This window comes from Oncorhynchus mykiss, chromosome 11 (genome assembly GCF_057628025.1).
Source record: "Oncorhynchus mykiss isolate SJ-2025 chromosome 11, ASM5762802v1, whole genome shotgun sequence".
Lineage (NCBI taxonomy): Eukaryota > Metazoa > Chordata > Actinopteri > Salmoniformes > Salmonidae > Oncorhynchus > Oncorhynchus mykiss.
This window is the reverse complement of record NC_143032.1, coordinates 21,747,765-21,760,000: the sequence shown is the minus strand read 5'-3', so window position 1 is coordinate 21,760,000 and position 12,236 is coordinate 21,747,765. Positions and strand designations below refer to the sequence as shown.

The window sequence follows — 12,236 nt, the reverse complement described above, 5'->3', positions numbered from 1 at the left end:
CTTGTGCGTAATTGTTTTTGTAATTCTGCTTAGGACCCAACAGTTATCTCCCACAGGCAGGAAAGATAGGATTTTCACTGCTGTGCAGGAAACTGCAATCGTTGTTATGGTCATCAGGAACAATGGCATAAAACTCACAGAGATTCGGGACAGAGTGTTGGCAGACAACATTACATTTGGAAATATTCACAATGTAAGCATAACAACTATTTCTAGAGTCCTGAAACAACATCAAGTCAGGATGAAGCAGTTGTACACTGTATCCTTTGAGAGGAGCTCGGAACGAGTCAAGCAACTCAGGAACCAATGTGTCCAGGTAAGATGACTATAAAATACACAACTGGTTTTGAACAAAACCAAACAGGGCAGAGGCACACCATGGCATGTTTTTAGGTATAATGTAAACTACCGTGATGGCCTAACTCTTATGTTGCATTGTGGATTTATTTTAGAGAATCATTGAGATTGAAGCCAGGCAAACACCACACATATTCATCTTTGTGGATGAGGCTGGTTTCAACTTGGCCAAAACACGGCGGCGAGGAAGGAATGTGATTGGGAAAAGAGCCACAGTGGATGTCCTGGGCCAGAGGAGTGCCAACATCACAATGTGTACAGCAATATCCTCTGATTGATTGCTGTTACACAAACCGCTAATTGGGTCATACAACACCGAGCGTCTCATTTCATTCCTGGATGACCTCTATGGAAGGGTTGTGCCAGGTGAGGAAAGGGTTGCAGTGAGGCAAAATCGGAAACCAACGTTTGTAATTGTATGAGACAGTGTGACATTTCACCAGTCCCGTACAGTCACAGAGTGGTTTGCAGCCCATCCCAGGATGGTGTCACTTTTCCTCCCACCTTACTCTCCATTCCTCAATTCCCATATATGAATTATTTTCCTCATGGAGGTGGAAGGTTTATGACCACCATCCACATGATCAAATGTCCATCCTGGACGCAATGAATACTGGATGCCTGGACATATCTGCAGAAGATTTCCAGGCATGGACCAGGCATTCCAAAAGATTCTTTCCTAGGTGTATTGCCCAAGAGGACATAAGATGTAATGTCGATGAGAACCTGTGGCCAAATGCAGAAGACAGGGTTGACTAGCATTGCTACTGTATCTGTATTGGTAGATGGTGTTTATACAAATTATTGGATTTTGGAATCACTCAATTCCAAAGAATGACATAAAAGATATTGAAGCATATTGCATCATGTCTGATTCATTCCTGTAACATATACTGCAGTGAATTCTAAACAGTAGAGAGTTGTCATTCTTGTTTTGTAAAGACATTTTTACAAAAGAAAACATTGTGTAATGCTACCTGTTGTTAGTGTTGTTAAGGTCATTGTTTTATGAGTGACAAAGTGTGCTTGTTGGGTGACAACCTTTGCTAGTGTTATGGAAGAATGAGTTGATTTGAGACATGTATGAAGTGTTTTGGTAGTTTTAGTGCATTTTGGATGTGAAATGAACTGCTGTGCCAAGCCGAATGTTGGTTAGGAAAACTGTGTGAAGAGTTTTGAAAAAGTGACCTAAGTATTGAGAAATGGGTCCTAGAGATTGTAAAAAAAAACTGTAATGCTCATGATTTTGGAATGAGATGTTTGACGAGCAGCTGTCCTCATACTATCGGTCATATAGTGTATGTACTGTACTACTTGTAGTGTACTGCTTTCTTGAGTCTGTGTTTTGAGTTAGGGTTCTCACCTGTTTTTCCACAGCTGCCAAACCTCCCCAGACACTCCTTATGGGCTCCAACACCACACTTGGAGCAAAGGTACCCCTGGTTAAAGATACCCCTGGAAGAGAGAAGAGAGAGACAACCAGTGTTACTCATTGTGGCATGTGTGTGTTTGTGTGTGTGTTTGTGTGTGTATGTGTTTAACTATACTTGTGGGACATTTTGTTGGTCCCCACAAGGTCAAATGCTATTTCTAGGGGGTTTAAGGTTAAGGTTAGAATTAGTGTTAGGGTTAGAATTAGTTTTAGAGTTAGGGTTATGGTTAAGGTTAGGTTTTTGGTTTAGAGTTAGGGTTAGGGTTAGGGTAAGAGTACGGGTTAGGGTTAAGGTTGGGGGTTAAGGAAAATAGGATTTTGAATGGAACTGAATTGTATGTCCCCACAAGGTTAGCTGCGCAAGACTGTGTGTGTGTGTGTGTGTGTGTGTGTGGGGGGGGGGGGGGATAAAGCGAGGCAGTAAAGAAAGAGGAGGAGGACGAAGAGTCTTTAAAAGATGTGACTTGGTGCCATTCCAACTCCCCTGTCTCGGGTTCAACCATTTGTCATCGCCTCTCCACTCCTCCCTACCTGCGGCGGTATTTTCTTTTACATAACCGCTCCAGAACCTCCTGATGTAAAGCCCGGCAGCCCCAGTCTGACTAACTCTCCTGGTGAGCCACGCACACAAACTAGAATTAGGGTTGAGACATCCATGGTAGCTAAGGTATGGGTTAGGGTTGAACCCAGATGTGGATTTGAAGCTGGGGTTAGGGTTAGGGTTATGGGTGAGGGTTAGGGTTGAGCCAGGTTGTGGACATGAAGCTAGGGTTAGGGTTAGGGTTATGGGTTAGGGTCATGGTTACACACAGATGTTGTAAACACACCATACACACAGGTGCACTGCACATGCTCAGTCAGCTCACACTCTTGTAACTCCCCTTCTCGCCTAGTATATTTGTCCTCTTGCATGCTCACATATATTTTAAATATATTTTCCCCGTCTGACATCCACCTGGAATGGGCAGTTATGGGCCATTTAGGGTCATCAGCTGGGTCTTCTTCACATCATGCGCCCCCAGCCATGAAGTGATCCATATATTTAATTAGGCAAGTCAGTTAAGAACAAATTATTATCTACAATGACGGCCTACCGAGGAACAGTGGGTTAATACCTGCCTTGTTCAGGGGCAGAACAACCGATTTTTACCTTGTCAGCTCGGGGCCAGTAACCTTTAGACCCAAAGCTCTAACCACCATGCTGCCTTCCGGCCCCAAACAATATATACCTATTGGTTGTAGACACAGGTTCAGGGTTGTCAGTCAAAAATATTTTGCTGTCCCCTTGAGCAAGGTACTTAACCCTAATTACTCCTGTAAGTCACTCTGGATAAGAGTCTGCTAAATGACTCAAATGTAAAATAACATGTAGTATGTGTGCGTGTGTGCGCGCATGCGTGTGTCCCCGTACCTTAGCAGCATGTGGCAGTAGCTACAGGATGTAATTCTGTCAAAGGTGTGCATCTTGAACTCATGGAAGTTACTGGTGCCATTCTCTGGACGTATGTTGGATCTACAAGACATGGGAAAGAAAGGATATGAAGATTAGAAAAGACAAGTGCAATCGTACATTGGCAGTTTCACATTGTGACGTTAAGGTAACTGCAGTCAGCTATACTAGTAGCAAATCTCGGTTCCACATTGGAACTTGACTGTAGCTCTACAGTCTACATACAGACTACACAGTACTTTGATACAAGCTCAGCAGTTTCTGTATTACTTCCATAAGTCGTTATGTTCACATGTTGCCCTTAGTAACACCTGACGTCAGAGGCCTTCACCTAATTTTTGCCAATTATAATAAATAAAAAACCTGGTAGCAACCCGAGACAGACTTCCTGATTCTTCCCACATTAAAAACAATATGACAGTATACTGTAGAATACTACACTACACAATGTAGTATCCCTCGATCATGTGTAGTACTTACTATAGAATGTTGTAATATACTGTAGAATACTATAGTAAATACACCAGTAATGTTCGCAAAACCGCTACAGTCCACAAAAACACTACACTGCTTTTAACTATAGTAAATACCAGACTATTTCATTTGCATATACCTAACCCATTCCCCTCCCCATATCACATTTTGTGCCACCCATAAGTGAGAAACCTACATGCCAAGTATACACCATATTGTGTTCTCTACGGGTTATAGAAAAGAGCAGAAGCTCTGAACTATCTGTTCAGACACCAGTCCTACCTACAATGCATTCGGAAAGTATTCAGACCCCTTTCCTTTTTCCAAATTGTGTTAGGTTAGTGCCATATTGGGGCGGCAGGGTAGCCTAGTGGTTAAAGCGCTGAACTAGTGACCGAAAGGTTGCAAGATCGAAACCCCGAGCTAACAAGGTAAAAATCTGTCATTCTGCCCCTGAACAAGGCAGTTAACCCACTGTTCCTAGGCCGTCATTGAAAATAAGAATTTGTTCTTAACTGACTAGCCTAGTTAAATAAAGGTAAACATATATATATACATATTCTAAAATGGATAAACAATAATGTCCCTCATCAATCTACACACAATTTATTACGTAAGTAATAATGAAACTCGAAATTGAGCTCAGGTGCATCCTGTTCCCATTTTTTAGATGTTTCTACAACTTGATTGGAGTCCAACTGTGGTAAATTCAATTGATTGGACATTATTTGAAAAGGCACACATCTGTCTATATAAGGTCCCACAGATGACAGTGCATGTCAGAGAAAAAACCAAGCCATGAGGTCAAAGGAATATTCCGTAGAGCTGAGGAAGGGTCTGGGGAAGGGTACCAAACAATTTATGCAGTATTGAAGGTCCCCAAGAACAAAATGGAAGAAGTTTGGAAGCACCAAGACTCTTCCTAGAGCTGGACGCCCAGCCAAACTGAGCAATCGGGGGACAACCATCTCTGTAGCACTCTACCAATCAGGCCTTTATGGTAGAGTGGCCAGACGGAAGCCACTCCTCAGTAAAAGGAACATGCCAGTCCCTACGGTGAAGCATGGTGGTGGCAGCATCATGCTATGGGGATGTTTTCAGCGGCAGGGACTGGGAGACTAGTCAGGATTGAGGGAAAGATGAACGGAGCAACTTACAGAGAGATCCTTGATGAAAACCTGCTGCAGAGCGCTCAGGACCTCAGACTGGGGGTGAAGGTTCACCTTCCAACAGGAGAATGACCCCAAGTACACAACCAAGACAACGCAGGAGTGGTTTCGCGACAAGTCTCTGAGTGTTCTTGAGTGGCCCAGCCAGGGCCTGGACTTAAACTCGATCGAACATCTCTGGAGAGACCTGAAAATAGCTGTACAGCGATGCTCCCCATCCAACCTGACAGAGCTTGAGAGGATCTGCAGAGAAGAATGGGAGAAACTCCCCAAATACAGGTGTGCCAAGCTTGTGGTCTCATACCCAAGAAGACTCGAGGCTGTAATCGCTGCCAAAGGTGCTTCAACAAAGTACTGAGTAAAGGGTCTGAATATTTGTATAAATGTGATTTTTCATTATTTATTTATTTTTTAATTTGCAAACACTTAAAAAAAAATTTTTTTTACTACAACATTCATACTATAGTTAACTGTATATACTACAGTAAACTACAGCTAACACGACAGTGAATACTATAGTATTTATTCATGTGGGTTAGGTCAAGTAATCCAGAGTTAGTTTGAGTACAGTGCCATTATATTAGCAGTCTAAATGTGTCTCCTCCTCTTCACTGTGTTGAGCTGAACTGAGCTGCAGCGCGTGACAAAACAACAGTACTGGGATCAGTCAACAGTCTCTCCAGGGAGCCAAGTGACTCAGTGATTGTGTGCCAAAGAAACTGAAGGAGCATTTCACTCTTGCTCTCTCTGTCTCTTGCTCTCTAACTCTTCTGCCTCTCTCTTTCTGTCTCTCTATCTCTTTCTCTTCACAGTCTCTCTCACACTCTCTCTCTGTCTCTCTCTCCTGTCTCTCTCTCTCCGCTCCAAACTCATTAATTCCACTGAGTTAATCAAGCTCAAGCTTCTCTCAGCATTGCGTCACGCCTTTTAACTTTTTTCTTCCCCTATTTTCTATTTTCTTCTCTGATGCTGTCTTTTTTCTTCTTCCTTCCTTCCTTCCTTCCTTTCCTCCTTTTCTCTTTTTGTTTCTGATATCACCGGCATAGAACAGTCCAACGTACTATTTAATATAATTTAATTGACCCTTCACTAAGCCCTGCCCCAGAATTTTCGGCAACCAATCGCAGCGTTTCAATGGATAGCAACTGTCGTCGAGTCCAACACCTCGGACATTCTCATCTTTAAATCACATGAACGCCAGTGAAGGCTACGGCGAAAACTGAGTTTAAATGACTAAATACTTGGGGAGTACTTGCTACTGTGATTCCTGAATCCAAAATGATACTGTTGCTATATTGTTTGCTAGCTCAGCTGGTTAGCTAGCTCACAGTTTCACCAAACATTGCTAACACCAGCTAGCTAGCCACTTAAAATAACTTATTTAAAAAATATATATATATATTTATTTGTATTTAACCTTTATTTTAGTCATGCTGAGACCAAGGTCTCTTCTACAGATAAGCCCTGAATTACATAAATTACTGAAAATACACAAATCAATATAAATACCAAATAAAAGTGGAAAGAAAAACACGATCATAACAACAACAAAAAACACTCATCAGTAATAAGGTCCTCATTCAGCTTTGTGAATTTCCCTAGAGGAACCAGAACATCACATTTAACTACATTTTGAAGATTGTTCTACAAATAAGGTGCAAATAAACTATGTAAAAAAAATATATGTTAGCTAGCTAATTTAGCAATGTTATGAATAGAGCTCCCATCTGCTGTCAACATCAGGATAGTTATAGCTTTGACTGCGTGCTGACAGTGAATTCAGAGCCATTCAGTGGCTAGCTACATAACAAACTTTTACCAGGATCCTGTGAAGCAATTGTAATGACAGTCCACCACAACATACCCAAGAGTTTCCTGATTAGCAAGGGGTAGTCAGTCTGTGTTTCATTTCATTGTGTATTACAAACACAGTTTGAGATCATTGTGGGGGATTTCGAATGTGGTTGAATGGGGAATTGGGCTTCCAGGGAAAATGTTGTCTGAGGTTGGAACAGTAACCAAGGGGGGCGGGTCTTAGCAAAGGGTCAATTGTTTCCCCCCCTTGTTTTTGCTGTAGCAGGTGCCCCCCACCCCCGCTGTAAACTAATTGTAAATGTCATTATCAACACTAACAAAGCATCTAATAAGGTCCTCTGATCTCCACTCCTCTCTAAATAGCTACAGTGTGAAAAGGACCCCTGTCCTCCACTTGATGACCAGATGTGTTTGGGGTTTGGCTCAGTGGTATTTATGATGACAAGTGCATGTTAGATCACATGTGCGAGTGAAGTCCCCAACGAGACTGCGAGAGATGACACAGAGGACTTATAGGGACAATGTTCCTATGTGGCCAAGTGTGCATGTAATTGAGTCAATGGACTACTTGATAAAAACCCATTCTGAGTCAGTCACTAATCAGCTTCTCTGTCAGGACATTGTTAGATATCCAGTCTATTACAGAGTGAATTTAACACATTGGTGTTTATTCAAGCAATTTGATAAAGTAGTTAAACATCCCGTTTATATTTGGCAATATTTGGCACAGTTTTATGTTTTTGTGCAAAGTAATTATAGAACATACAGTACACAAGTTTTATTCATTAATCAAAGCTGGAACGCTTGTGTGTATTTGCAAAGGAGGCGCTGTTCTCGTGCAAGCATAATATATAATTGCACCATTCACTGAAAGGAGTTTTGATTGTCTAAGAAATAGTTATATAGGTTTTTTCCAGGCAGTCAGTTCTGGTTGTTGTATCAGTCTGGTGATTTGGAGCAGGTGAGGGGAGGGGAGTCTTTGGTGTCTTTAGTGTTTCAGAGCAGGGTGCCAGGAGAGTTCAGAACTGTGACACTCATTAATCATGATCTGTACTTACCTGAATAACTGGAAGAGTGACATGTCAATACTGTGACACTAAGGCAGTACACACAAGAGAGGACACACACAAACACTTTATCTGTCTCTCTCACAGAAACACACACACACACAACACACACACTGCTGCAAGGGGAGTGAGGCAGAGGCATGACATGGGACAGAACACACACTGCTGCAGGGGGTGAGGCAGAGGCATGACATGGGACAGAACACACACTCACATGGCCATGCCAAACTGCTCCAGCCATTTCTTCTTCAGCTCCTTGGTTTTGAAGAACAACTCGAAGCCACTCTGCCCCTGGTTGTGTGTCAGGTAGAACCCATAGGACCACTAAAACAGGAGACAAAAAGGGAAATGAGAGAGTGAACTAGAGAGATACAGAGGGAGCTAAATGAGGGGGTCATAGTGAGGTAGAATGGGGTAGTCAACATAGAAAGACATAGAGTGGTGTATGCAGGGGGAGAGAGAGGGAGAACGAGAGAGAGCGAGAGAGAGAGAGAGATAGACTTTAACCACTTGTACTTTGTTACAACACTGTATATATACATAATATGACATTTGTAATCTCTTTATTGTTTTGAAACTTCTGTATGTGTAATGTTTACTGTTCATTTTTATTGTTTATTTCACTTTTGTATATTATCTACCTCACTTGCTTTGGCAATGTTAACACGTTTCCCATGCCAATAAAGCCCCTTGAATTGAATTGAATTGATAGAGAACACTGTATATAGACATAATATTAGACATAATATGACATTTGAAATGTCTTTATTCTTTTGGAACATTTGTGAGTTTAATGTTTACTGTAAAAAAAAAAAGTATTGTTTATTATCTATTTCATTTGCCTTGACAATGTAAACATGTGTCCCATGCCAGTAAAGCCCTTACATTGAAATGGAAATTGAGAGAGAGAGATGAACCAGTGTCCATGCAGCCCCAGATATCAAGGCAGATAGGACACTGCAGAACTGAATCACTAAAGATTAGCCACCTTAAAGACTAGCCATTACTCCAGCGTCCCTGATAACAACCTGCTACAACCACCTCTCCTTGTTATTACACAGAGACAAGGCTGTCTTGAAAAAGGTATCCACATTTCAGTACAATAAACAAGTGTATATTCAGAGGTAATGGTGTGTGTTCTGCTAGAGTTATCTTTCCTACAACGAGGGCTCTGTAGTCTGCATGTACCTTACTGCTCAGTGCTCAGGGCAGCTGTGCTTATAAAAACAATGAGAACTGCCATTAAAGGGACAATCAAACTACAAATGGATGTACAAATTCCAGATTGAGCCTTTAAAGTGGTCTTCAGGTTGCAGTGATTGGGGTAAGCCACCAGCCAATCAGATAAGAGAAAGAGAGCCTCTTGACCAATCATAGGGTGTGTATAAGGGGTAGGTGGGAGGTCGTGTGAGAGGGTGGGGTTTGAAAACAAGTACTGTACACTATAGACCAGCTTTCGTAGATTCCTAGCCTTATATGACAGACAAGGGGTTGTCATTCATGTAATAGGAAAGATGCGTGCTGCTTAGATTTTGGCTTGATTATTGTTTCATTTCTTAACAAATTAAAGTTATTATAATCTAAATGATTATTATCCCCTGGGAAGCCATTGTGCAATGTATCATTATCCACAACAGTGAATATTATACTTTGCTGGGTGCTTGTTGCTGTGTGTGTGAGTGTGTGTGTGTGTGTGTGTGTGTGTGTGTGTGTGTGTGTGTGTGTGTGTGTGTGTACCATCAGGCACAAGGCAATGTTTAATAAACACACCATCTGGGGAAAAGGCAAGCTGTTCTATCCATCAAATCAACACAATATATTATCACGCTCGTCAATGAATGTGGCAATCTCAATATGTGTCTGATTCGCTTTTAGTGACGCACGCGAGCACACCTTCCTGTTCTCCTTATCTGACGTGGGGTTGTTGGTGATCTTGAAGTGGTGCAGGTCGATCACCTCCTTCATCTCATAGTTGTCTCCTCTCCTCTTACAGACGATCACAGCAGCATCGAACAGGAAGATGTGCCTGTGGTGTCAGAGGAAAGACACAGAGGGAGAGATAAAAAGAAGGTAAAGGAATGAGAGGTCTGATCACAGAATATTGCTGTTCCCCAGTGCTTTATTCCTGCCCCCAAACACACAATGTTTCCACTTCACAGAAGTCTTTGTCAGGTGAGATAAAAAGATGACTTTGGTTAGCATGAATACCCTTTTCAGAATGTATCATAAGTGCATTTGTAATGCCTGATTGAGTGATGCGTAATGCACTACAATAGCTGCTAATAAACACCTATTACTGGATCCATAAAGCATTACAAGCAAGCAGTAGACGAGGGACTGTAAAAAGACTTGATCTTATCTTGCCAAGTTCCAGACAAACATCCATACATGCACTCACACAGAAACACACAGAAAACCACACACACACCAGACAGACATCTCACCGGTCCTGTTTGGCACGTTTGTCGATTGAGGTAACGCGTACCTCTCCGTCTCCTTTTGGTCTCCCATAGGTACTAAGAGACTGATTCTGAAAGGGGGAGGATGCAAGAGAGAAAGAAAGAGGTCACACTTAAAACCCAGCTCACTTCACAGTCATTTTTGAATCAAGATGAGTTGCTTACAAGGTTTTCGATGGATTTCTGATACTGGGCTATGTCTCTCAGTGTCTCGTTGTCTCTCTTCACTTCATTGACGTACTGAGCCAGGTCCTACAGTACCCAACACAACACAGAGAACACAAAACAACAAACATCAAGACTTGACATTCAAGATGGGCGCATTTTGGCATACACCATATGAGACAGGCTCACAACAAAAGACTGCTTTCCAATGGTCTACCATATAGTAGTCAAACTAATAGTCCTGGAAACAGTTTAACTCCCGTTTCTTCATTAGTTCTACATTAGAGTGGAGCAACACTATCTACAACTTCATGATTCAAATCGCACCACCTGCAATGTCAACATATTCTAGAGGACTTTCTCTCTCTCTCTCTCTCTCTCTCTCTCTCTCTCTCTCTCTCTGATTAGCATGATTAATTGTTTATGCAAGAGTACATTGTGTAAATCTTCCTCTCAACACAGAGTGAGTCTGGTTCAAGTAGCACTGTTTAAAATCCCATCTATCATAAGGTCTGAGATAATCAGCGCTGAAAAACACTTGGTTGCCGCCGCACCACATGACGCAATGCAGAGAAACACTCCAGGAACATTAACCACATTAGCTCCCTCAATCAATGTCAAGTGGATCATTTAGCCAATTGAAATCATCACAGACGCCCTCAGAGTAAATGTTCACTTTCATACCCGACGTGACTTGCTTCTAGTACTTTCCTGGTACGTGTCAAACTGTATTCACACACGCACATCATCAACACCCTGTACATCTAGACTAAAGAGACGACTGATTTTTTAAGTGCAGATTTCAGAAGAAAACAATGTCAAGCTGAAAAGAAAAAAAACAAATGATGCGCAAGAACTCTTTCTCAAAGAGAGATGGGGAGCCACACATTGTGTAATCGCTGTCAAAGTCTTACGCAAAGAGAACGACTTAATAGTATTATGTTGTACCTAATCTTGTCAGATATGTAGTTGAAGTCGGAAGTTTACATACACCTTAGCCAAATACATTTAAACTATGTTTTTCACAAGTCCTCAGTTTTTCACAATTTTCACATCCAAGTAAAAATTCCCTGTTTTAGGTCAGTTAGGATCACCTCTTTATTTTAAGAATGTGAAATGTCAGAATAATAGTAGAGAGAATTATTTATTTCAGCTTTTAATTCTTTCATCACATTCCCAGTGGGTCAGAAGTTTACATGCACTCAATTAGTATTTGGTAGCGTTGCCATTAAATTGTTTAACTTGAGTCAAACGTTTCGGGTAGCCTTCCACAAGCTTCCCACAATAAGTTGGGTGAAATTTGACCCATTCCTTCTGACAGAGCTGGTGTAACTGAGTCAGGTTTCTAGGCCTCCTTGCTCGTCGCACACTTTTGTAACGGTCCCTCCAATACCTTGACTTTGTTGTCCTTAAGCCATTTTGTCACAACTTTGGAAGTATGCTTCGAGTCATTGTCCATTTGGAAGACCCACTTGCGACCAAGCTTTAACTTCCTGACTGATGTCTTGAGATGTTGCTTCAATATATCCACATAATTTTCCTTCCTCATGATGCCATTTATTTTGTGAAGTGCACCAGTCCCTCCTGCAGCAAAGCACCACCACAACATGATGCTGCCACCCCCGTGCTTCACGGTTGGGATGGTCTTCTTCGGCTTGCAAGCCTTCCCCTTTTTCCTCCAAACATAACGATGGTCATTATGGCCAAATATTTATATTTTTGTTTCATCAGACCAGAGGATTGTTCTCCAAAAAGTACAATCTTTGTCCCCATGTGCAGTGCAAACCGTAGTCTGGCTTTTTTATGACAGTTTTGGAGCAGTTGCCTCTTCCTTGCTGAGTGACCTTT

The 12,236-nt window shown here is 41.8% G+C and overlaps 1 protein-coding gene across 2 annotated transcripts in view; it reads right to left on the bottom strand.

Moving 5' to 3' along the window:
* Positions 1–12,236, bottom strand: part of vav3a (vav guanine nucleotide exchange factor 3a) — a 123,074-nt gene that overhangs the window by 36,150 nt on the left and 74,688 nt on the right. For both annotated transcript variants that reach the window (XM_036935164.2, XM_036935166.2), the window contains exons 12-17: positions 10,389–10,475; positions 10,209–10,294; positions 9,658–9,790; positions 7,979–8,088; positions 3,201–3,302; positions 1,721–1,812 (exon numbers count right to left, since the gene is read on the bottom strand). In XM_036935164.2, the coding sequence (XP_036791059.1) occupies positions 1,721–1,812; positions 3,201–3,302; positions 7,979–8,088; positions 9,658–9,790; positions 10,209–10,294; positions 10,389–10,475 (610 nt within the window). The remainder of the gene's footprint in view (positions 1–1,720; positions 1,813–3,200; positions 3,303–7,978; positions 8,089–9,657; positions 9,791–10,208; positions 10,295–10,388; positions 10,476–12,236) is intronic.